General features: G+C 37.8%; 1 protein-coding gene and 1 non-coding gene across 2 annotated transcripts; one reads left to right on the plus strand and one right to left on the minus strand.

The window, feature by feature from the left end:
• Positions 1-3076: 3076 nt before the first annotated feature.
• On the plus strand, positions 3077-11834 carry LOC140890182 (uncharacterized). The gene is made up of 7 exons (XM_073297940.1): positions 3077-3149; positions 10153-10628; positions 10680-10823; positions 10921-11037; positions 11085-11297; positions 11415-11500; positions 11651-11834. The coding sequence occupies exons 1-7, from the start codon at positions 3077-3079 to the stop codon at positions 11832-11834; spliced, it is 1293 nt and encodes a 430-aa protein (XP_073154041.1).
• On the minus strand, positions 10323-10429 carry LOC140893930 (small nucleolar RNA R71). Its single transcript, XR_012153488.1, has one exon. It is a non-coding gene; the product is annotated as a small nucleolar RNA R71 (small nucleolar RNA).
• Positions 11835-26892: the final 15058 nt, after the last annotated feature.

The raw sequence follows: 26892 nt of genomic DNA on the forward strand, positions 1-26892 counted from the left end.
ATGTTTTTAGGCTCTTCTTCATCAACTGAAGATATGACATATGTGTTCCCATCAATCTCATAATGACATTTAGGCATACCTTTCCTATTACTCTTTCAAAGTTGGAGATCAGATGAATCATCGTGGTCATGATTGCTCCCACTCGAATCGTAGTCAGGATTGCTCCCACTCGGATCGAATGAATCATCGTGAGCAGGACCATTAGGATTTCTCCACTCTGATCAGATGAATCATTGTGATCAGGATTTCTCCCACTACGATCAAACAACAACTAATCCACTTGAGCTTTAGATGACTCATTTGACAAAAACCCGTTATCTGAATCAGATAACTCAAATAAAGGTTCATTCCCCTTTATTTCACCTCGCTTAGGAAAGTCATTCTCCAGAAATTTTACATTTCGTGATTCAATCTCAGTAATACTTCCATCATCTTGTTCACCAATGAACACGTAACCCTTAGAATGCTCAGAGTATCTAATAAAAATACATTTCTTTCCTCGAGGACCCAACTTTCCATATTTACTTGTAGAATCATAAATATAAGCAGCTGATCCCCAAGGTCTAAGGTTACCGAGATCCGATTGCCTACCAGTCCAAAGTTCATATGGCGTGGAAGTAACTGACTTTGAAGGTACCTTGTTCAGGATATAGGCCGCAACTAATAAAGCATCTTCCCAAAAAGAAATAGGCAAATTAGCTTGCGCCATCATGGACCTCGTCATATCCAACAATGTTCTATTCCTTCTCTCAACAACACCATTTTGCTAAGGTGTGTAAGGAGTAGTCAATTGTCTAATTATTTCCTTTTCATTACATAGATCCTTAAATTGATCTGATAGATATTCACGACCTCTGTCAGTTCTCAAGGCCTTTATGGTTTTGTCCATTTGGTTTTCTACTTCATTTGCATAACATCTAAAGCATTCTAATGCTTCAGATTTATGTGAAATCAAATAGACATGATCATAACGAGTGAAATCATCTATAAACATAATGAAGTAAGAGGCTCCATGTCTAGCCTTCACACTCATTGGACCACATATGTCTGAATGAATCAATTGCAATGGAAATTCTGCCCTAATTGCTTTTCCAAATGGTTTTCGTGTCATTTTACCAGCAAGACAGTGTTCACAATTCGAAAAATCAACTTTAGAAATAGAACCCAATAGTCCTACTTTCATTAGTCGATTCATTATATATTGCCGAATGTGACCAAATCTAGCATGCCAAGTATAAGCATCCATATTTGCATGACTAGATGAACAAACATTTAACGAAACACAACGATCTACATAATAGTTAAATATTTTTTTGTCACAATCCAACACAATAAAACCATTCCTAAGATGTCCAAAACCATAATACATATTGCCATAGTAGATACGAACAAGAGTATTACTAAAGTTCAAACAGAATCCTAATCCTAGAAGAACAACAACAGATACTAGATTTTGTCGAATTTCCGGTGCATAGAGAAAATCATGTAGGATAAGAGCTCGGCCTTCATGCAACTCATGTTTGCAAGTACCGATTCCTTTGACTTCAACTCTTGCATTATTTCCTACATATATCCATCTTGTACCACTAGGAACTCGACAAAAATCTACAAACGCTTCACGATCTCTAGCTACATGGTCTGTTTCTCCTGAGTCTACAATCCACACAGGATAAGATTCAGTTAATAAAACAGTACTAGAGACACATATAGTACTCACAAAAGTGTTATCAAGTGCTACCTTTTTAGGCTCAGGGCACTCACGAGCGAAATGACCAAATGCTTGACAATTATAGCACTTAATTTTGCTCTTATCTTTCTTCTTCTCAAACCACTTACGCTTATTCTTTTGGTTTGGCTTGAAGTTGTTCTTCTTGGATACTTCCACAACATTCTTTCCCTTCCTGTTTTTATTCCAGTTCTTATAACGTTTAAAGCCCGAAGCTTTCTTGGAACTAGATTCAGCCACAAACTCACTTGCTATGGACTTAGCAGCACCAAGCCGCTCATCCTCAAGTTCAATATGGCAAGAAGCATCAGAGAAAGTCTTAATGCTATCATTGTGAGTCATATTTACTTTCAGATGATCCCACGTTTTAGGAAGAGATCGAATCAAAGCTTGAACTTGCTGCTCATCAGAGAGAATATGACCAGCCGATGTCAATTCACGTATCATGTTTGACATAGTTCTCAAATTTTGTTTGATGTTGTGATCAGCTTGTTTCTTGTAAGTGTCAAACTTGATAGTCAATTGCCTCAGGCAGGTGACAGTGGTACCTCCATATTTCTCCCTTAGGTACACCCAAATATCATGAGCAGTAGGATGTCGTTCACATTCATGGATGAGATCATCAATCACAGAGCTAACCAGAATAGCACGAGTAGTGGAATCTTTCTTTTTCCATGCTTGGTAAGCTTCTTGATCTCTCCTATGCTGAACAGTGTTTCCCACACCGGGATCCTGCATGATTTGGTTGATACCATCTAAGGCATCTTGCTCATCAATCACATACCAAATCTTATGGCGCCAAGTATCATAGTTGTCACCATTCAGTTTGTCACCTTTGTTAAGATCAGCAATGATAGATTTGGATGCCATGGTCTGTATATTTTAGAGGTGATAACACATGTTAATGCTCATTAAATGTACACATTAGTTTTGTACTTGTAATTAACATCTATGATGATTTAACATTAAGGCATAGACTCAAAAGTTCACTAAGTTTCCAATCATCATCTACAATCCTAATATTGCATCATCACAAAATTTAATTTCAAAGTTACAAAAAAAATTATATCAATGATTTTAGGTGAAAATCACTCAAATTCTTCCAGCCTAAAACTCCCACTTAACTTGGAATATCTTAATAAATTCCAAATAGGCATATATAAATAAGCATGTATGTACATAAACTAACATTAAAGTTTACAACATGCTAATATTCAAACAAAAATAAAATATAAACTACATTACTTGTGCCAGATAACATGTTCATATAAAACATTTACAACTAAACATAGAAACATAGATTATAACAAGTCATTTCCCTAAATAAAATCTAATTTCTTCTTATTGCACATGCGGGTTATCATTTTGGTCATTCCCTTTGAGAGCCTGTCAGATGGAGCGAAACTTCAAGAGACGAGCACAAGTATTTATTCTTAAAGATAATGACTTTTTCTTCTCGAGTTCTACCTCTTTCCTTCATCTTTTAATTAGTGAAGACTGTAAATCTTTAAGGAAGATCGACGAATATTCTTTTTCATTAAATATTTCATCGAACATGCTCTTCCAACGTCCAGGCAGAGAATCTCTCAATATTCGAAATATATCATAATCTCGAAAATAATGACCCAAATGCACAAGATCCATATGCATGTCGTCCCAAACTTTAATATGTTGAGGCATGCTATGCATGTGATTCATTTTATATTACTTAAACATGTGCAACTTTGCTATTCGTTAAGGGACTCTTTGAAGTTTAGCTGTTCCTCGAAGGATGCTCAGGGTGTGTTTAAATCTTACCATATCTATATAAGATGAGAATAAATATTATATTGGACACAAAGCCAACCATAATATTTAAAATTTTAAAAAAATATATGATTTCTCATTCTCAATATTATGGGCAGGATCCTCTTTTTTTATATATATTTAACACATGGACTCTTATTATGGATCACATTAGCCATAACAAAATGATTTTCATAATCATGCTAAACAATTACAAACTCCTTTAAGAGTTTAATTTTCGGAAAAAAATATCGAATGATAAGAAAAAAAATAATTGCTACTACCTTGTACCAATTCAAAAAAAATTGTACAATCTCATTTCTTAATTTCTCATCAATGTACACATCGTTTGTTTGATTTTTTTTAAATATGCATCATATTTAAACTAACGTGCATCATCCATCATCACGCCATGTTTCTTTCAATTTAAAAAAAACTTTCATGGGCTTATTCAATCATGCACCGCTTGACCAAAACAACAAAATGATACATATTAAATTCTCATTTTTTCGGATACACATGGCAGATTTCACCACTATATATCCTTATCATTTCTTACGATTTTCTACTCTTTCATAAATTTGTTTAAACACTCACATGCTGATTCTACCTTGTAGCATATATATGTATCGAACAAATTAAAATGTTAATTAAATTCATAAGGAACTTTCTGACGAAAAATGGACTCCGAACAGAATCAAAACATATGCATTTAAAACATCGAAACCAAGTTAAAAATTCAACTAACATGGCTCTAATACCAATGACGGAAAAACATATTCGAATATCTTGAATCGAATAACACATAATTCGATATAGGATCGTTTGTATTTGATTTACCAACTTTGCCTCCGACGATATTTATGCTTCGATGATCCGGATCCAATCACGAACGGAAAGGAGTCGAGTTCACAATCCAAGTGCTTAATAAAAGTGGTATGATATTGATTGTAATTAATATAAAGAAATGTATCGGCCCTTCTTTGTAAAATATATTCTGATGAAGTTAAAGAGGGAGTTGCAAGTTATTCAAACAAAAAATAACTACTCCCTCTAATAATTCAAAATTAAACTTTGAATTAATTTGGGTCGAATCGGGTCAGTCCTCATGGGTGACCCGTTTATTTTTCTTACAATTGGTCATCTTGGAACTACTCAAAGTGCACGAGGTTGGTTTCTTCCCATTTCTTTGCGAGGTTGTTGTTTCGAGTTTTAGTTGCTTTAATATGGCGAATGTCAAAATTTTTTTAGTTTGGTTTTTTAATTGGTTTTTTTTGGAAACTTGTGTTTCTTACTTTAGTGGTTGCTGCCTTGCGCATTTTTTTTTATTGTAGTGAGAGGAGTTCGTTTTCGAGTTTGATTTTTGGCCGAATATGTGAAGCTTTCAATTAAACTTGAACTGGAATTACTATAGTTAAAGTATGAATTGAATTGTATGCATTCCCATCTCTGATTTCATATTGACGTGTCCTAACGAAGCTGATCAATGTTTTAAAGATGTTTCCCAATGTCTTTAAATCGATGATGAATTGATGATGTACCTAATGGATTAAACAAGTCCTTTTTCTTAGTAGAATTGGAGTAATAGCTTAAATGAAATTACTTTCTGAAAATTTTAATGGTGAATTGCTATAGTTGAGCAGATTGGATTAGGATGGACTAATGTTGTAGCACCTAAAATCTAATTTACTAAATTGCATGCATTAAATTTAATAAATATTAAGATTATTATTTTTGGGTTTAATTGATTTAAATTTTTTATGCGAATTATGTGTTAATAAAATATTTTATTATTTATTTCAAATGATTTTTATTGTACTAACTATTTAATTAATGTTTTTAATTGTTTAAGTTTATTTGTCAAAATGATTTTAGTGTGCAACTTAGTTGTTTTAAATTTTAAAAGTTTAAACTTGCATATTTAAATGATTTTAACTGTTTAGCTTATTTATTTAAATACTTTTGATTGTCAAACTTATTTGTTTTAAATAATGTAAGTTAGTGGTTAACTACTTTAAATTATTTTAAATACCTAGCTTATTTATTTAAATCATTTTTAATTGTCTAAATTATTTTAAAGATTTTTTTTTCGTTTGTGTATTTATTTAAATTATTTTAAATGTTAGTCTAGTTTGTTTAAACTTATTTTAATCGCTTTGTTTATTGTTTAAATATTTATTTATCGCTGCGAAATCAAAATATTTAAAGTGTTAATTTTTAATTCCTAAGTTGCTAAAAACACTTTTTAAAAGTGTGTAGCACTTTTTCCATAACACTCATACACTCACATTTATATACTTACGTCTATGCGTACACTCTCAAACTTAGTACTTAACTCAAGACTTAACCCTAGCCCAAGCGTGCACCTTCTCCCCCATTCTCTATCTTTCGATCGGCTTCTTCTTCCCTTGGAGTTCCAGCCGCCGCCGTCGACTCCAGCCACCGCCAGCTGCCGGCTCCGACAAAGCCATCCCCCTTAGCAAGCTGTTCGAGCTATTTTGCAGCCCCTTTAGCTTGGTTTCCAGCATATTTCGAGCTCTCATTTCTGACTTTCGTTTTTTTCGTGAGGCAAGAATATGGTTCCTTTTGGCCCCAACTAGATTATTATGTCGTGTGTTTGAATTGTGTTTTTGCATTTCATTTTTTTTAGAAATTTTCGTGCCCTATTCGATGGTTTCAGTCAAGATTTTCCCACGTTCATGCTTGAGAATTTATGATATTATGATTTTTTGTTAAGGAATGAAATGATTTATGAAGTTAAATGGTGTTTTTCATTGATGCCCATGTTTTCGGAAAAAAAACATTTTCTTATTTGCATTGCTTGGATCGGTTTTACTGTTATGGTTTATGAATGATTGGATGGTGAGGTAGGGGCTACATGGGTGAGAATGTAGCTCACATGGTAATGCTTAGGAGGTGTTGTGATTGGCTAAACAAATTGGTGAATAAGGGGCATCGAATTTTGGGTTGGTGAGCTCGGTAATGGGGTGCTGCTAGGCGCTGTCATTTTGTGTTAAGTTAAGCTGGAGAGGGGTGAGTTCTTAGGGGTTTGAGATGGGTCTAAGTATTGGTCATGATCCTAGTTTATTGGTTTAGAAATTGGGAGGCCTATGGCTAAGTTTTTGGAAGAGTATAGAAATGGGACTTGAGCAGAATTTTGTCGATGTGTGAGTTGCCCGGAAACAAGTGCTTGGAATAGGGCTGAAAATCAGTATTTGGTTAAGGGCTCGGGTCTGGAATTAGTCTTAGATGTTAGGATTATGTCAGTGAAAGCGCGAATTAATTCGGTTAAGTTTTGGTCGAGTTCTAGGCCTTGGATTAGAGAGGTGCAGAATTTTTGTATTGTAAGATTGTTGTCCGCAAATCTAAATTTATAGCTTGGTTAAGCAAAGAGTGGTGCATCGAGGATGACTTTTATACTTAGTTTTAAGTGCGTGGGAGTTGTGGTTTCAAGCGGAATCCTTTTTTAATAAGAATTGAGTGTGTTATAAGTTTTAGGGAGAACCGCTCGGAATGTCTTAAGCGCAAATTTATGGTTTAGATTCCTACCCTTGGTGTGTTCCCTAAATCACAATCCTGGTCATCTATATTCGAGTCTCTTGCATGATTATTGAGTAAATATTTATGAGTACATTACATCTACACATGCATGCTAAGTCCCTGAATCAAGAATGAAAGAAAATATTTTTATGAACGAAGTGAGATGGTTGTGACTATATGAAAGAATGTGTTTGGAAAAGCTGGGAGACGTCTTGGCTTTCCTTACCAAATTTATGGGTTTGGACGAGTTGGGAGAAATCTTGGCTTTCCTTACCACCTATAGGGCAAGACGAGTTAGGAGATATCCTGACTTCCTTGCGGCATAGTATGCTGCAACCTTGATCGAGATCGAAAGTACAGAGTCACAATCCAAGGATCTAAGTTCAAAATTTATATGACTATGTTTCAGTACAGTTTATGCAGTTACATTAATTATGTTTGACTTAGCCATGCATATGTTATATTCATGTTCTCATTCATTTTAGAAGTCTTTTGTTTAAAGTATTGGGCAAAAACAAAGTATTTTATTACAAACTATTTTTAATCTGTGTGTGCATGTACTTATGTAGTACTCGTTATTTCTTCCATATTTTTGCTGAGTCTTTAGGCTCACTACATCTACTTGGTGCAGGTGAGGATGAGTTCCTAGGGACTGAGGGGCAGGATCCCCAGAGTAAGGTCACCGGTGGTGCAGGCCCTTGACCGCCGCTGCTTCTGGTTTCCGCAAACTCTGATGATTGTAATAATGAATTGAAGAATTTCAAACGTTTTTGTAATTTGCAAGATGTGTCTTCCCTGCTTTGAAAATTTGGCATGTAAACTTATTTACTCGTTTTTCCGCAACTATGTGAGATTAACTTTTTTTAAAAATTTTATGTTATCCGATTCGGAATTTATCATGTGTTTATTTTAATTGTTTTGAAATGCTTAATGGGACAGGATGGCTTTTAATATTTTCAAACGGTTCATGGATTTTTTTTTTTGAAAAATCCGTACTTTTATTTATTATTTAATTATATTAGAGGCGTGAGTCGTTTCAAATGCATCCATGATTGCGGGATCAAGAGATGTTGGTGTGTCATCTTCTATTGTCGGTTCTTCTCCTCAGAAAGAAGCTTCTCTAGTAGAGGTTGAACTGACAGAGTCTTTTAGTGACAATTTGATGACCCATGACTTTTTTTATCGGTGCCAAAGAAACACTGTCAATATTTGATCTAACTGATAAGTGCATTTTATGCACTTAATTTGCATATGATTTGACTTGACTTTTGTGATGTATAGAGTAGATTTTATGCGTATTTGTTGTTGTTTTTGTGAAATGCAAGGATTGGAGGAAAAGTACCGAGAAGAGATGGAAAAAGTAATTACGGAGCTGCAAGTTTACAAAATTATTGGAGCTGATAGATAGTCCAAATCCAATCTCATCGTTCAAAATGAATTATAAGATGTTTTAAAGCTGCTTTCAAAATTTCAGCTCGATCCGACGGCTAGAACTCAAGTAATGATTTTTTCAATAATATTGCGTTGTAGCGCACCCGCGCCCAGTAGCTCTTATTTTTGAGAAAATTATCGGCGATCAGCGCACCTGCGCCCGAGGACAGCACACCCGGGACCTTGAACCAAAAAACGTGGTGCACCTGCGCCCGAGGGTAGTGCTCCCGCGCCTGATGTATCGTATTTTCGAAAACTTTTAGTCTCGAACTTTAAAAGGACTCTTTGACATATATTAGAGGAGAATCGAGGGTTTTCATCAATTTTTTACGGCTAAAGACCAAGAAAAAAGGAGAAAAAGCATTCTTGGCACGAAGACGGACAAAGCGACTACCGGAGATGGAGAAGCATCATCTACCTTTGTTTTTATTTCATTCATTATCCTAATTTTTTAATGATGTTCAAGAACATGCTTTGTTTGATTTTTATTTTTGTTATGAACTAATTCCTTAGTTTAGAGGAACGACGTAGCTTGACTTGAAACCATGTTTTTGATATTTTGATTGATATATGAGAATTCTTCATTTGGTTTATTTGTGTTTTCCTAAATTGATTGCGTTCAATTAACTGATCACTAGTTGAATTGTTATATTTATTTGAAATCTAGAACTCGAGAGAGGCAATTTTGAATAGGACCGTAGGAAAATATATCATTGGTGTTTATAGAGTTCGAGAGGTCTATAACTCCATTGAAGCCTTTGTAAGAATTACTGTGTCATTTACCGGATTTAATAGTTGAACTTAGATAGAGATATTGAGTTTGCTATTGAATACGAATTTCTGCTTGACACTCGAGAGAGGTAGTAGAAAATAATAGGGATTCTTGGCTGATAAACTAGAAGAATTTATAATTAAACAATCATTAGAAATAAAGTATGGTGGACAGTCAAGTGAATTCAAACTTCTAGCATTCATCTCGTATAGAATTTTCATCTTGCGAACTCGTCGTTATTTAATTTTAATTATTGCATATTTTAGCTATTTAAACTCAAACCATTCTCGTAGCTCTTCATAGGATTTAGATTTGATTACTTACAAATATTTAATATAATATCTTTTTATTCATTCTCTGTGGGATCAACTTGGACTCATTTTATATATTAAAACTTAACACAGTGCACTTGCGGACACAAAATTACGCAACAAGTTTTTGGCACCGTTGTCGGGGAATGAATTTTATTTGATTTATATTAAATTGTGTTAATTAGTCTTAATTATATTTAGAGCATTTTATTTTAATTTATTGATTCTAATTTTAAATTTTTCCTGTCTATGCAGTTTATGCGAAAAAGCCAAAGTTACGACTCACTACTCTTTGATCCGAAAATCGAGAAAACTGCTAAAGCGTTGAGAAAAGCTAGAAGAGAAGAGTTGCAACAAATGGCTGAAGAAAGAGAAAGATTTGTCAATAATGCTCCGGTGCCAATCAAAGAACTTTAGACCAGTGATCAACAATCATTATTTTGAAATAGCTAAGCAGAACAACACAGCAAATAATTTTAAATTGAAGCCAGCTCTGATCAATATGGTGCAGCAGAATCAGTTTCGAGGTGCAGCTACTGAAGATCCAAATTTGCACCTGCGTAATTTTCTTGAGATTGCTGACACAGTGAAGATTCATGGTGTTACTGAAGACACCATCAGACTACAATTGTTCCCGTTCTCTCTTAGGGACAATGCTCATAGTTGGTTGCAGTCATTACCTCTTGGGAGCATCACTACGTGGGAGGACATGACATCTAAATTTCTGGCTAAGTACTTTCCGCCTGCCAAGTTTGCTCAACTAAAAATTGAGATCACTACTTTCAAACAGCAAGATCATGAGTTGTTGTATGAAGCTTGGGAGCGGTACAAGGAATTTCTTAGAAAGTGTCCGAACCATAATTTTTTGGACTGGGAACAGATTGAGTTATTCTACAATGGTTTGAATGGGCCAACTAGGATTTCTGTGGATGTTGCTGCTGGAGGTTCGATCTTTTCTAAATTTCCTGCGGAGGCTTATGAAATGCTTGAGCAAATGATGATTAACAATTATCAATGGCCGAGTGAGAGATCTGCGATAAGGAATCCTGTTGGAATTCATGAGGTTGATGTGTTTACTGCTTTGACTGCTCAGATGGCTACTATTTCTACACAGTTGGCTGCACTGACCAAAGGGAATCAAAGTTCTATTGAGACAGCATCACTGGCGACAGCCGTAAATTCTGCTGATAGATTTGAGAGTGTGGAGCAAGCTCAATATATGAATAACAGAAATTACAACAACTATCGAGGTAATCCTGTAACCAACCAATATCATCATAGTTTGCGTAATCATGAGAAATTTTCCTATGCAAACAATAAAAATGTGTTGAATTCTCCATCGGGGCAATACTCAGAATGGTGAGGGTAAGGCATCTTTGGAAGATTTGGTGCATAATTTTATTTCAGAGTCATCTACAAGATTTAAGAGGAATGAGAATAAGCTTGATAGTATGGAGACGCACTTGACCAATGTGAGCGCTTCTATAAAAAATCTTGAATGAATGCATTGAATAATCAGCATAGAGGTGTGTTTCCTAGCAATACTGAGGTTAATCCAAGGGAGCAATTCAAGGCTTTTACTTTGAGAAGTGGTAAAGAACTTGGGGTTGATAACCCAAAGGCAGTGGATGATGAGGAAGTTGAAGAGATTGTGGTGGAGTCTGAAAAATCTGATAGCAAAAATTCTAGCAAGTCTGCAGTTATGCCTGAGAAACCGCCTGTGCCAAAACCTGTTCTGTCATATCCTCAAAGGTTCAAAAAAAAAGCGTTGGATGAGAAGTTTTCTAAGTTTCTTGACATCTTCAAGAAAATTCATATAAATATTCCATTCGCTTATGCTTTGGAGCAGATGTCATACTATGCAAAATTCATGAAGGATGTGATGGCGAGAAAGAGAAGGCTTGAAGAATTTGAGACGGTGAATTTGACCGAAGAGTGCAGCGTCATCTTGAAAAAGAAATTACCACAAAAATTGAAAGATCCAGGGAGTTTTACTATTTTTTGTATTATTGGTGGTGCAACTATTAATAGAGCATTATGTGATTTAGGTGCAAGTATTAATTTAATGTCTTTGTCTATTTTCAGTGCCTTAGAGCTTGGCAAAGTGAAGCCAACCAAGATTACTTTGCAGTTGGCTGACTGTTCTCTTACTTATCCTCGCGGTATTGTGGAGAATGTATTGGTAAAAGTAGATAAATTTATTTTTCATGCTGACTTTGTAGTACTTGACATGGAAGAAGATCAAGATGTCCCTCTAATTTTGGGGTGACCATTCTTGGCAACTGGAAGAGCTTTAATTGATGTGCAGAAGGGTGAATTAACTCTACGAGTTGGTGGTGAAGCGGTCACTTTTAATATTTATAAGACCACGAATTACCAAGATGAAGTACGTGCTTGTAATCACATTGATTTATTTGATTCTTCTGTGAATAATTTTGGTGTAGGAATAGAGTTGAAGAGTGTAACACCCAGTATTTTTAATAAGTAAATTCGCATGCATAATTAGGAAATTTATTTATTTAAAATTTTAGATTTATGGGTTAAATAATTATGTGAAATTATTTGTGCATGTTTTAAGTTATTTTTAAGCACTTAACCCATAATTAGTGATTTTCATGATTTATGGAAATTTTAATTATTTAATCGCGTAGACGGGACCGTGGACGGACGAGATGACAACTTTTTATCCAATTTACTTCATGAGCATTTTTAGAGCCCAAAAATATTATTTTGAGTTTTATTTCCTCAAAATTATCAGTATTTAATTTTATATAATTTTAGGAGTCCATTTTTATCCAAATTTAGCCAAAATAATGACTTTTTACTATCTTTAAAATTCCCTTAATTATATATTTCGGGATTTTATTAAAGTTATCAGATTTTAAATATTATTTAGAGTTTTTAAGTTATATATATATTGTATATTTAAAACCCTTATTAATATTTTAATTATCCTAAACCTTATTTTATTCTAATTACCCTAAACCTACCCCCAAAATCCTACGTTAAATTACTCAGCCGCCACCGCACCATCTTCATCGGCCATCACCCCCTAGGACTCCATAGCCACGTTTTTGAAGCTCCAAGTCAAGTTGTCGTCGCCCCGTCGTCCCGAAATCATTCCACGCGCCTATTTCTCTTCAAACATCGGTGCAAGGCATGTCCCTTTTCATTTTAACGTGCCATATCAGTGTTTATGCATGTGTGTGTGCGTGAGCATCAGTTTCCTTTAAGAATTTTCAGAAAAACGAGATTTGTTATGGTTTTATGCGTTTGTTCTTGTGATTCTTGATCATCTTCATGATTTTCTTAGCCATGGTTTGTACCACTGCTGGTCGAAGGGATTTAGGGTGTGTGAGGGTTGCCTAGACTCGAATGGCTCGAGTGGCTCGAGCCAAACGAGCCCAGGAAACTAGCTGTTGCAGTTCGGGTCCCTTGGATGCGCAGAATAGGGTTTCGTGGAAGGGGGCTCGGGATTGGTTCTGTGGGTTGCATGGGGCTGGGTCAAGGACTAGGTTCAAACCGCCCAGACGTGGGCTACGTCTGGGCGGCGGCGCTCCGGCCAGTGGCGGCCGGAGCAGGCCGGCAGCAGCCAAGGAGTGGCTGCTGCTCACCGCCGCGGCAGAATCGGGAAGAGGGGGGATCGGGTTTTAGGGTTTGGGGTGGATCCGGGTCGGGTTGTTGTGTCCGGGTCGGGTCTGGAAAGTCATGGGTTATGTTAGTTGGGTCCGGGTCCAGGTTAAGTTAGTCGGGCTTGGGTATTTTGTTTTTAAGTTAATTATTAAGTTAAAGTGTTTTAATTGGGCTAATTAGATTAATTAAATTAATGGGCTACATTTAAGTTTATTAATGGGCTTAAATAATTAAATTAAGTTGGTCCAATACTTATTATGGGCTTGGGGGCCCATGAAAATTATTGGGCCAGTCTTTGGGCTTTTGGGCCCATCGGGCCAGAATAGGTTGTTAGGGCCAGCAGTTCAGTACAAACCATGAGAAATTGCATGTGTCCTGAATATATATTTAATTATTTTTAGGCATGAAAGTTATTTTTAATATTTATATGTTAGTATGAAGTTAAATTAAATATATATGAAGGACACACATTTTATTTAAGTACATGCATTCATGAAATAATTTTTATGCATGATTTAATGTTTAAGGTTGAGCAAAAGAAAATAATTTTTATGTTGGAAGTTGAAGTAGTGTGACAATTTAAGGGGGATTCGTCCCCATATGTGAACTATTGAAGGGCAGTTTACTGCCAATTTAAGAGGTGATTCGTCGACGCCACGTACGTTGGTTTACCACGCTGATCAGTATTTAATGTATATATGGTTACACTATGGAGACGACCTTTTGATGTAAGAAAATACTTTGCTCAACCATGTTTATGTATTATTATGATATTCAAGTATAATTTAAGTTTATGCTATGTTCATGATATTTTTAAGCATGCTCATTCATGAATATGTTATGTATTAGTATTAAAGTGATTTAAATTATTTTAAACCCTTGTTATGTTAGCATGTTGGGCCTCTAGGCTCACTACACTGATATGGTGCAGGTGAGTACGTAGAAGAGGACGTAGTACCCACCGACGGCGAGGACCTATGAGCGGACATGCAGTAACCCCGTGACCGTAGTCTGAGTCTACGTCATGTTTTGAATATTTTTATCGTGTTATACATTTTTATTTATTTTCAGTGGTGGTTATTATTACTCATCTTATTTAAATATTTTCGGTGCATGCAAATTTTATTTATTTTGCTTATGTCAGTATTTTATCAAATGTTAGACTCAGATATTTAATTTATTAAAGGTTGTATTTTTAATTAAGTTATTTATTTTTAAATCTATTTATTCTGTGCATATATGTATGGGCATGTATGTACATATTTTTACTTAGTAAAGTAATAAAAAAAAAATTTTCCGCATATTTATTTATATTTAGAGAGTTAGGGTCGTTTCAGTGGGTATCAAAGCACGGTTCTTGGAGGGGTCATTACTGCTATGCGAGCTCAGAAATCCACGCTACCGGTCTGTAAGTTTTAAGTGTTTATAGCGTGATTTACTTTTAAGAATTTAAGTTAGCATTAATGTTAAAGAACTTAGTTATGCATGGCGATTTACGTAAAGAAATATGTGGTGGTGCAGAATGCCTCCCAGACCTATGAACAGACGTGGGGAATCTCCACCTCCACCTCCGCAAAACCCTCTTGCAGCATTGGAGCAGGCCAATGCTAATATGATGGCAGGGATTACTGCTCTGTTGGAGCAGCAGGCTGCACGTCCTAGACTGTCCCACGAGGAGGACGTAGCTGAGCGGTTCCAGAAGAAGGGACCGAAGGAGTTCACTGGTACCACAGATCCATTGGTGGCTGAGGGGTGGATTTGCTCTTTGGAATCCATCTTTGCATACATGGGGATTACTGACGCCGACAGGGTGAACTGTGCGACTTATATGATGAAGGGAGATGCAGCTCTTTGGTGGGAGGGTGCTGCCAGGGGAGTACATCTTCCTACATTGACTTGGGCGGAGTTTAGGCGTATCTTCTACGCCAAGTATTTCACGGAGGATGTGCGCAGTCGCATGATCCGGGAGTTTATGAGTCTCCGACAGGGGGACAGGTCAGTGATTGAGTATGTGAGACAGTTCGAGAGGGGCTGTCATTTTGTGCCTCTGATTTCAGACAGTTCACCGGAGAAGATGAGACAGTTTGTGGAGGGACTGAAGGCGGATATCAAGCATGACATACGTATGATGGACGTCGCTACTTATGAGGCGGCAATTAGTAGAGCACTGAGGTCAGAGGAGGGTAGGAGAGAGATACAGCGAGAGCAGCAGGGGAAGAGACAGATTCAGTCTGGATTTCAGCGACCATCTTCGCAGCCTCCTGCGAAGAAGCAGTATACTTGGCCGTCTAAGGACCCGAACCAGCAGCAGAGGCCACAACAGCAGAGGGGCGGGGCCCCTAATACTGGAGGTTTTCCTACTTGCCCGAAGTGTCAGAAGATGCATTCGGTACCTTGTCTTCTGGGAGCAGGAGTTTGTTTCCACTGTAGAGAGCCAGGGCACCAGATAGCTAATTGCCCGAGGAAGAAGAACACCACTGGTAGAGTGTTCGTTATGCAGGCAGAGGAGGCAGACCCAGACACCTCCTTGATCATCGGGAGAATTTTAGTTGGAGGCAACTCCACGTTTGCGTTGCTAGATTCAGGGGCTACACATTCGTTTATCTCCCTGGAGTATATCAGACGGATAGGCATCATACCTGAGATTGTTGACAGTGGTTATGATGTCACTATGCCGTCAGGACAGATTATTTCTACCTCTAGTGTCATTCGAGAACTGGAGTTGGAGCTTCAGGGGCACTCCATTCACGCAGATGTGGTGGTTTTGCCGTTGAGTGGATTTGATTTGATATTGGGTATGGACTGGTTGACAGTCAATGGAGCTTCGATTGACTTTCGTCGGAGATCAGTGTTAGTGAAACCATCTGAAGGTGACCCGTTTACCTTCCATGCATCTCAGAGCAGTGATATTCCTCAGGTGATATCTCTTATTCAGGCGAGGAAGCTGTTGAAACGGGGTTGCCAAGGTTTTCTAGCAAGTATTGTCACGACCTCAGGACCATCTAGCAGATCATTATCAGAGATAGAGGTGGTTCGTGACTTTTCGGACGTCTTTCCGGAGGATGTTACAGGAATTCCACCAGTGAGAGATGTGGAGTTCAGCATCTACTTGGTGCCAGACACCGTGCCTATCTCTAAGGCACCATATAGACTAGCTCCTACCGAGATGAAAGAGTTGAAGGAGCAGATTCAGGAGTTATTAGAGAAAGGCTTTGTTCGTCCTAGCTTTTCTCCATGGGGAGCTCCAGTGTTATTTGTGAAGAAGAAGGATGGCAGTATGAGATTGTGCATCGATTATCGAGAGCTCAACAGGGTCACAATGAAGAATAAGTACCCACTGCCGAGAATAGAGGACCTATTTGATCAGTTACAGGGAGCTTCGGTGTTCTCCAAGATCGACCTGCAATCTGGTTATCATCAGCTGCGAGTTAGAGATGCAGATGTGTCCAAGACTGCTTTCCGGACACGTTATGGGCATTACGAGTTCTTAGTGATGCCATTTGGGATGACCAATGCTCCAGCGGTTTTCATGGATCTCATGAACCGGGTTTTTCAGTCGTATCTTGATCAGTTCATCATAGTCTTCATTGATGATATCTTGATCTACTCTAGGAGCGTTGAGGAGCATAGGCAGCATCTACAGACAGCCTTGCAGACTTTGAGGGAGCATCGTTTGTATGCCAAGTTCAGCAAGTGCGAGTTTGGCTCGAGCAGGTGGCATTTCTTGGCCACATTATTTCGAGAGATGGGATTGCAGTGGATCAGTCGACGGTTGAGGCAGTGCAGAAATGGGGTATTCCGAGGAATGCTTTGGAGATTCGTAGTTTCTTGGGTTTGGCAGGATATTATAGGAAGTTCATCAAGGGTTTTTCCTCTATTGCAGTACCCTTGACTTCCTTAACCAATAAGAACGCGAAGTTTATTTGGAGTTCAGACTGTCAGAGGAGCTTCGATCAGCTGAAGGAAGCACTCACTACTGCACCGGTTTTAGCGATGATAGTACCACACGAGGAGTTAGTGGTGTACACCGACGCATCTAAGCTAGGTTTAGGCGCAGTACTTATGCAGTGTGGTAAGGTTAATGCTTATGCATCGAGGCAGTTGAAGATTCATGAGCAGAACTACCCGACACATAACTTGGAGTTAGCAGCAGTGGTCTTCGCTTTGAAAATCTGGAGGCACTATCTGTATGGAGAGAAGTGCAAGATTTTCACGGATCACAAGAGCCTCAAGTACTTCTTCACTCAGAAGGAGTTGAACATGAGGCAACGGAGATGGTTGGAGTTGGTGAAGGATTATGACTGTGACATTAGCTACCATCCAGGTAAAGCTAATGTAGTGGCCGATGCTTTGAGTCGGAAGTCGTCAGTGGTATCGTGTTTGTCAGTGCAATTACCACTGCAGAGTGAGATTCGGAGGTTTGATTTGGAGTTTTACTCGAGTGGTCATGCACCGAGCTTGTCAGTATTGACGGTGCAGCCGATTCTACGGGATCGGATCAGAGAGGGACAACCTACAGATGAGGAGTTGCAGCGTTGGAGACAGAGGGATGAGGCCAAGGGTGGTCTTCTATATACAGTTGTGGATGACATTGTTCAGTACCGTGGTAGGATGTGGGTACCGAACATCGATCAGTTGAGAGCTGAGATTCTAGCAGAGGCTCACACATCTCCGTACTCCATTCACCCCGGAAGTACGAAGATGTACCGAGATTTGCAGCTATTGTATTGGTGGCCCGGGATAAAGAGAGACATCGGGAGAGTTGTGTCAGAGTGCTTGACATGTCAGCAGGTCAAGGCTGAGCATCAGCGTCCAGCAGGACTTCTTAGACCTCTTCCTATTCCGAAATGGAAATGGGAGAATATTACGATGGACTTTGTAGTTGGCTTACCGAGGAGTGCCAGAGGTTGCACAGCTATTTGGATGATCGTGGATAGACTCACCAAGTCAGCTCATTTCTTACCGGTGAGGACTACTTACTCGTTGACACAGTATGTAGAGCTTTACATTAAGGAGATTGTTAGACTGCATGGCATACCAGTGTCGATAGTATCAGACAGAGATCCGAGATTTACGTCTGCGTTTTGGAAGAGTTTGCACACTGCATTGGGGACTAGACTTTTGTTTAGTACAGCGTTCCATCCCCAGACAGATGGTCAGTCTGAGAGAGTGATCCAGGTTCTCGAGGATCTACTGAGGGCTTGTGTCATCGACTTTCAGGGCTCGTGGGAGACTAGACTGCCATTAGTGGAGTTTACCTATAACAACAGTTTTCAGTCGTCTATAGGTATGGCTCCTTATGCAGCATTGTACGGGAGGAGATGCAGATCTCCTGTGCATTGGGATGAGGTTGGTGAGAGGATTTTACTTGGTCCTGAGATTGTACAGCAGACTGCAAACATTGTGACTCAGATTCGGGATCGAATGAGGACTGCTCAGAGTCGTCAGAAGAGTTACGCAGATACTCGACGACGAGATTTGGAGTTCGCAGTAGGTGATCACGTGTTTCTGAGAGTGTTACCTATGAAGGGAGTGGTACGATTTGGCCGGAGAGGGAAGCTTAATCCAAGATATATAGGGCCATTCGAAATCTTGGAGAGAGTTGGCACGTTGGCCTACCGTTTAGCTCTACCGCCAGGGCTTGCAGCAGTGCACAACGTCTTCCATGTATCCATGCTTCGAAGATATGTCTCTAACCCGTCGCATGTGTTGGATTTCGAGCCCTTGCAGTTGCCACCTGATCTAGTTTATGAGGAGAGGCCAGTACGGATCTTGGCTAGGGAGGAGCGGAGACTTAGGACGCGAGTCATACCGATGGTCAGAGTCCAGTGGCTGAATCACTCGGAGGAGGAAGCTACTTGGGAGACCGAGGCAGACATGAGGACTCGCTACCCGGAGTTGTTCGGGTAAGTACTTTAATTTCGAGGACGAAATCCAATTTAAGGGGGGAGAATTGTAACACCCGGTATTTTTAATACGTAAATTCGCATGCATAATTAGGAAATTTATTTATTTAAAATTTTAGATTTATGGGTTAAATAATTATGTGAAATTATTTGTACATGTTTTAAGTTATTTTTATGCACTTAACTCATAATTAGTGATTTTTCATGATTTATGGAAATTTAATTATTTTATCGCGTAGACGGGATCGTGGACGGACGAGATGACAACTTTCTATCCAATTTATTTCATGAGCATTTTTAGAGCCCAAAAATATTATTTTGAGTTTTATTTCCTCAAAATTATCAGTATTTAATTTTATATAATTTTAGGAGTCCATTTTTATCCAAATTTAGCCAAAATAATGACTTTTTACTATATTTAAAATTCCCTTAATTATATATTTCGGGATTTTATTAAAGTTATCATATTTTAAATATTATTTAGAGTTTTTAAGTTATATATATATTGTATATTTAAAACTCTTATTAATATTTTAATTATCCTAAATCTTATTTTATTCTAATTACCCTAAACCTACCCCCAAAAATCCTACGTTAAATCACTCAGCCGCCACCCCACCATCTTCATCATCTTCTTCATCGGCCATCACCCCCTAGGACTCCATAGCCACGTTTTTGAAGCTCCAAGTCAAGTTGTCGTCGCCCCGTCGTTTCGGAATCGTTCCACGCGCCTATTTCTCTTCAAACATCGGTGCAAGGCATGTCCCTTTTCATTTTAACGTGTCATATCAGTGTTTATACGTGTGTGTGTGCGTAAGCATCAGTTTCGTTCAAGAATTTTCAGAAAAACGAGATTTGTTATGGTTTTATGCGTTTGTTCTTGTGATTCTTGATCATCTTCATGATTTTCTTAGCCATGGTTCGTACCACTGCTGGTCGAAGGGATTTATGGTGTGTGAGAGTTGCCTAGACTCGAATGGCTTGAGTGGCTCGAGCCAAACGAGCCCAGGAAACCAGCTGTTGCAGGTCGGGTCCCTTGGATGCGCAGAATAGGGTTTCGTGGAAGGGGGCTCGGGATTGGTTCTATGGGTTGCATGGGGCTGGGTCAAGGACTAGGTTCGAACCGCCCAGATGTGGGCTACGTCTGGGTGGCGGCGCTCCGGCCAGTGGCGGCCGGAGCAGGCCGGCAGCAGCCAAGGAGTGGCTGCTGCTCACCGCCGCGGCAGAATCGGGAAGAGGGGGGATCGGGTTCTAGGGTTTGGGGTGGATCCGGGTCGGGTTGTTGTGTCCGGGTCGGGTCTGGAAAGTCATGGGTTATGTTAGTTGGGTCCGGGTCCGGGTTAAGTTAGTCGGGCTCGGGTATTTTGTTTTTCAGTTAATTATTAAGTTAAAGTGTTTTAATTGGGCTAATTAGATTAATTAAATTAATGGGCTACATTTAAGTTTATTAATGGGCTTGAATAATTAAATTAAGTTGGTCCAATACTTATTATGGGCTTGGGGGCCCATGAAAATTATCGGGCCAGTCTTTGGGCTTTTGGGCTCATCGGGCCAGAATAAGTTGTTAGGGCCAGCAGTTCAGTACAAACCATGAGAAATTGCATGTGTCCTGAATATATATTTAATTATTTTTAGGCATGGAAGTTATTTTTAATATTTATATGTTAGTATGAAGTTAAATTAAATATATATGAAGGACACACATTTTATTTAAGTACATGCATTCATGAAATAATTTTTATGCATGATTTAATGTTTAAGATTGAGCAAAAGAAAATAATTTTTATGTTGGAAGTTGAAGAAGTGTGACAATTTAAGGGGGATTCGTCCCCATATGTGAACTATTGAAGGGCAGTTTACTGCCAATTTAAGAGGTGATTCGTCACCGCCACGTACGTTGGTTTACCACGCTGATCAGTATTTAATGTATGTATGGTTACACTATGGAGACGACCTTTCGATGTTAGAAAATACTTTGCTCAATCATGTTTATGTATTATTATGATATTCAAGTATAATTTAAGTTTATGCTATGCTCATGATATTTTTAAGCATGCTCATTCATGAATATGTTATGTATTAGTATTAAAGTGATTTAAATTATTTTAAACCCTTGTTATGTTAGCATGTTGGGCCTCTAGGCTCACTACACTGATATGATGCAGGTGAGTACGTAGAGGAGGACGTATTACCCACCGGCGGCGAGGACCTATGAGCGGACATGCAGTAACTCCGTGACCGTTGTCTGAGTCTACGTAATGTTTTGAATATTTTTATCGTATTATACATTTTTATTTATTTTCAGTGGTGGTTATTATTACTCATCTTATTTAAATATTTTCGGTGCATGCAAATTTTATTTATTTTGCTTATGTCAGTATTTTATCAAATGTTAGACTCAGATATTTAATTTATTAAAGGTTGTATTTTTAGTTAAGTTATTTATTTTTAAATCTATTTATTCTGTGCATATATGTATGGGCATGTATGTACATATTTTTACTTAGTAAGTAATAAAAAAAAAATTTCCGCATATTTATTTATATTTAGAGAGTTAGGATCGTTTCAAAGAGTGGGAGAGATCCAAAGGTGGCGAAGAAGGTGAAAAAGAAAGCTAAGTCCAAGATGATTTTTGAGTATGTTTGGAGGGTGAAAGAGAGGAACAAAACCTCCAATAAAGTGACAGGAATTGGCTAAATTCAGCTTCAAGTCGGGCTGACGATATTAAACCAAGTGATTTTTGGGAGGCAACCCAAGTTTTATTTTATTTTTGTTTTCTTTTAGTATTTTTAATTTTTTAATTTATTTATTTTTTAATTTTTTTTGAGGGCATGCCTTGTTCACGCGCTAACATTGAATTTTTTACTCTAGGTCCTTGTAACGAAATATCGAGTATCAATGTACTTGCACCCAAAATTATGATGGGCTATGACTACTGATGGTCATGCCACAGGTATGTGCATTCATCCGTTCTTGTTATTGAATTATCGTAAATTGAGGACAATGCACAATTTAAGTTTTGGGGGGGGGGGGGTGTTTAAAAATTGTGAAAATTTTGAAAATTTTTTATGAGTTAGTTTGTGTTAAATGCATGATGTGTAATTGTGTTGACCTATGATGAAAATAATTTTTTCTGCTGAAAGGTCAATGTTAGCTATATTTTATCTTGAGTTCTCACTCATATGCACTATGCCTTGATTGTTGACACTCTATTGATTAGAGAAGCTTTGTGATTTTGTAAGTGGATTGGATGATTTGATTCTTAACTTTGGTGATTTCTATTCAAAACCGAGGTAGACTTCTACAATCTTAGAAATGATTTAGGTAATTTTTTTTAAAAAAATGAATAACTAAAAAGTTGCCAAAGCAACATAGAATATTTTTTTTACAACTCCATTCGGGCCTGAAAAGAGATTGAAATCCTAATCACCAATCCATGGCTAAGTTTGCGAACAAAAATGGGGTTGATGCTTCATACGGGCTATAGACGAGGGGATTGAAATCCGAATTCTATCTTTAGTTATAGCTAAGTTTGCGGGTAATTTATGGAGCTAAAATAAAACTAGGTGAAAAATCAAGCGATGTTATGAAAAAACTATGATATAACTTGAAAAGTCCATTTGATCTTAGTGAGTATAAGTTGAACTTGGTGGAGAGTGTTTTGAAACTAGAGAGCAGAATTGATGAATCTATGAAATAAACTTGTTGCATTAGTGTATCGAAAGCGAGGAGGATAGACAATATTGGCAAATCACATACACGAGAACTCTTGATAAAATTAGCGGACATCTGTATTGAATCTTGGAATGTAAAAATTCGGAGGTCGACTATATTGCTCATTACTGTTTTGCTCATGACTAGCAAAAGTCTAAGTTTGGGGGGATTTGATAAGTGCATTTTATGCACTTAATTTGCAAATGATTTGACTTGGTTTTTGTGATGTATCGAGTAGATTTTATGCGTATTTGTTGTTGTTTTTGTGAGATGCAAGGATTGGAGGAAAAGTACCGAGAAGAGACGGAAAAAGTAATTATGGAGCTGAAAGTTTACAAAACTGGAGCTGATAGATACATCAAAATCCGATCTTCACCGTTCAAAATGAATATTAGGTTGTTTTAAAGCTGCTATCAAAATTTCAGCTCGATCCGACGGCTAGAACTCAAGTTATGAATTTTTTCAAAAATTTTGCGTGAGCTGGATGCATTGTAGCGCACACGCACCTTGTTGCTCTTATTTTTGAGAAAATTATCGGCGATCAGCACACCTGCGCCCGAGGACATCTCACCCGTGCCCTGGAACCAAAAAGCGTGGCGCACCTGCGCCCGAGGGTAGCGCACCCGCGCCTGACGTGTTGTATTTTCTGAAACTTTTAGTCTCGAACTTTAAAAGGACTCTTTGACATATATCAGAGGAGAATCGAGGGTTTTCATCAGTTTTTGACGGCTAGAGACCAAGGAAAAAGGAGAAAAAGCATTCTTGGCACGAAGACGGACGAAGCGACTACCGGAGATGGAGAAGCATCATCTATCTTTGTTTTTATTTCATTCTTTCTCCTAATTTTTTAATGATGTTCAAGAACATGCTTTGTTTGATTTTTATTTTTGTTATGAACTAATTACTTTGTCTAGAGGAACGACGTAGCTTGACTTGAAACCATGTTTTTGATATTTTGATCGATATATTAGAATTCTTCATTCGCTTTATTTGTGTTTACATTATTTTATTGCGTTCAATTAACTGATCACTAGTTGAATTGTTATATTTATTTGAAATCTAGCACTCAAGAGAGGCAATTTTGAATTGGACCGTAAGAAAATACATCATTGGTGTTTATAGAGTTCGAGAGGCTTATAACTCCATTGAAGCCTTTGTAAGAATTACTGCGTCATTTACCGGATTTAATAGTTTAACTTAGATAGAGATATTGAGTTTTCTATTGACTACGAATTTCTGCTTGACACTCGAGACAGGTAGTAAAAAATAATAGGGATTCTTGGCTAATAAACTAGAAGAATTTATAATTAAACAATCCTTAGAAATAAATTATGGTGGACAGTCAAGTGAATTCACACCTCTAGCATTCATCTCGTATTGAATTTTCATCTTGCGAACTCGTCGTTATTTAATTTTAATTATTGCATATTTTAGTTATTTAAACTCAAACCATTACCGTAGCTCTACATAGGATTAAGATTTGATTAGTTACAAATATTTAATATAATATCTTTTTATTTATTCTCTGTGGGATCGACTTGGACCCATTTTCTATATTAAAACTTGACAACGTGCACTAGCGAGCACAAAATTACGCAACACTAACCTTCTGTTGTTTCCTCACCAATGTGTTCAGATGCCACTCCACCAAATCCTCACGGCCATGCAATTTTTCCCATGTTGCAATCTGTTTTGCAGACAAATATCGTTCAACGGGTAATGCCTATTCTAAAAAATTTGGTTTCTTTGGTTTATTTTTATTCTTTTAATGTATGTGATACCTTGTTTTTACCCCTCCTCGGACAGGATTGTATTCTTATTCTTATGAAGTATGTAGTTGTTGATGACTGTTCAAGTGTCAAATGCATCATAAATTAGAAATTATACCATACCCAGATGTTTTCACAATTCTGTGTATCTGCAGACATGGGATGTGGGCCAATGAACATAGCAGTGCCCAAGAAATCCTTGGTATGTAAGCGTGCTCTGTTGATTAACTATGCACCTGAGTTTCACATATGTTTACCGTGTATTACTTGAAGAGAAAATATCCCTTCCTCTTATCAATAAAAGAGAAACTACCCCTTCCCATGTAGTAGATCAAAACATGAATGCCTGTGTGACAGCATTTGCTGCTTAAATATTGTTTTCTCATGTTGTATGTTCTAGTCTCATCTGTTGTTGTCTTTGTATAGTTTCTTCTATGTGAAGGAGGCTGGCCAGAAAATGTTAGATTTTTGTGCGTGTAGTGACCCGCAGCGTGATCACCTACTAATCAGAAGCTTAAGTATGCATTTAACTTAATGAAATAAATCATCAGAAATAATAGTAGAAATCTTAAACAATAAATAAAATATAGTTTACAACCGTATCGAATAAACCAGTGTATTAACCCAAATGCATCAGAAACAAAAGCCTAGACAATAACCCTGCAGATCCTCCATCTCCTAAGCTCTCCTGGAAGCACCCGCCTCATCCAGTTGCAGACCTGCCCCATGGAATAGGGTGTCCAGATACAACAAAGTACGGGACATGAGCATGAAAAGCTCAGTATGAGAGTATGAGTATACGGTATTATATGTACATGTATGCAAGTAAACTGGGTATCAAGACACTCAGGTCAAGAAACAAGCTCATAGACCGGGCCCAGGATATATAGCACGTTGCGCCGTCACCTCAGAAGGTGGCTCATATATCCAGTGGATAATGGTGACCTGATACTAGTACATGTGTCCAACCATAAAGATGATCTGACACAAGACTTACGTATCCAACCATCCACAAACTCGTAGGGTGAGCACCCTACTACAGGATACCTCTAAGGTAAAGGCTCAATATGCTTATGTATGAAACATACAGTCGTGACATGTTGTATATAAAGACATATAAAACATGCAATCACATAATCCATGCAAACACATAATACATGTATACTCAATCTGGATATATCAAATAATACTTTCGTACCTTATACACTAAGCAAGTTAGACCAGCACTATGTCCAAGACTATAATCCGCACTACAATGCAAAGTACTTATGCATTATAATCTTATTCTAAAAGCCTTAGCTATGCTATAGCATACTCCCTATTTACTATAAGGAGTCAAAGCTATACCTGCGTCCGTCGTCAACACGCTGATGACGATTGCCCCAGAACTTGGGCACCTCTCCGCAGCAACCCCGGAGTGCCTTGCCAACCTTCGGACCAAGCCTAGGAAGGCTGGAAACACCCCAAACCCCTAGAATGCACTAAAGACCGAGAGAGAAGTTGGAAATTTGTGTGAAAATATGGCCCTCGGAACCCCTATTTATAGGCGGAGAACGTTGCGTCCGTTCTCCACCTGTCCTGCCACACATCGATCCAATTTCATGCAAATCGAACATCTATCCCTGACCGGGAACGTTGCGTCCATTGGTAGTTCGTTGCGTCCGTTCTACATCGGACGCAACGTTCTACTTCGGATGCAACGTTCTCGTTTGGCTGATTTTGGATTGTTTGAAACCCCCGGGACCTTTCCTACCATTTTTGGACGTTTCGGATCTGATTTTCCACTTATTTTTACCAAATAATGAATTCTTAAACATGTTTTGATACTTTTAAAATTATATGTCAGTTTCTAACATGTTTAAATCACTTAATCTTGTAAAAATGAAACCAGGCTACTACAGTGTGCTTCTGTGAATGTATGTTATTCAACATTAATAATGTACTTTCACCAACACCAAAATAAATTCTCACGTTCTTGGTTTGGGATAAAGCACATATGGTAATGATAAGGGGCAATATTCTCCGTTGCATAGTATGAAGGAAAGATTGATAAAATTTTGGAAAATAGTTCATGATAATCATTTATGAGCCTGGATGATTGGTTTATTTCTGTTTTGCAATATTATTTAAAAAAATTATACAATTTGTACAAATAGAAAGGTAATTAATAATCTTTCATTGATCTTGATTTCGTTTTTCATGCGGTGCTGGGCTTGATAGTTGGTGTCCAATCATCATTCTGCTATGGCATATGAATTTTTCTATACTTAGATTTGAAGCTATTTCGGAAGAGTAAATCTTAATA

The sequence above is a fragment of the Henckelia pumila genome, chromosome 3 (assembly GCF_033568475.1).
Source record: "Henckelia pumila isolate YLH828 chromosome 3, ASM3356847v2, whole genome shotgun sequence".
NCBI classification, from domain to species: Eukaryota; Viridiplantae; Streptophyta; class Magnoliopsida; order Lamiales; family Gesneriaceae; genus Henckelia; species Henckelia pumila.

Excerpts from the sequence above, each read along its gene's own strand:
- LOC140890182 (XM_073297940.1), top strand. The coding sequence starts at position 3,077 with ATGCGGGTTATCATTTTGGTCATTCCCTTTGAGAGCCTGTCAGATGGA. Across the intron at positions 11,038-11,084 it reads TGGAGACGCACTTGACCAAT|CATAGAGGTGTGTTTCCTAG; the intron begins GTGAGCGCTTCT and ends TTGAATAATCAG. Across the intron at positions 11,298-11,414 it reads AACCGCCTGTGCCAAAACCT|ATGTCATACTATGCAAAATT; the intron begins GTTCTGTCATAT and ends GCTTTGGAGCAG.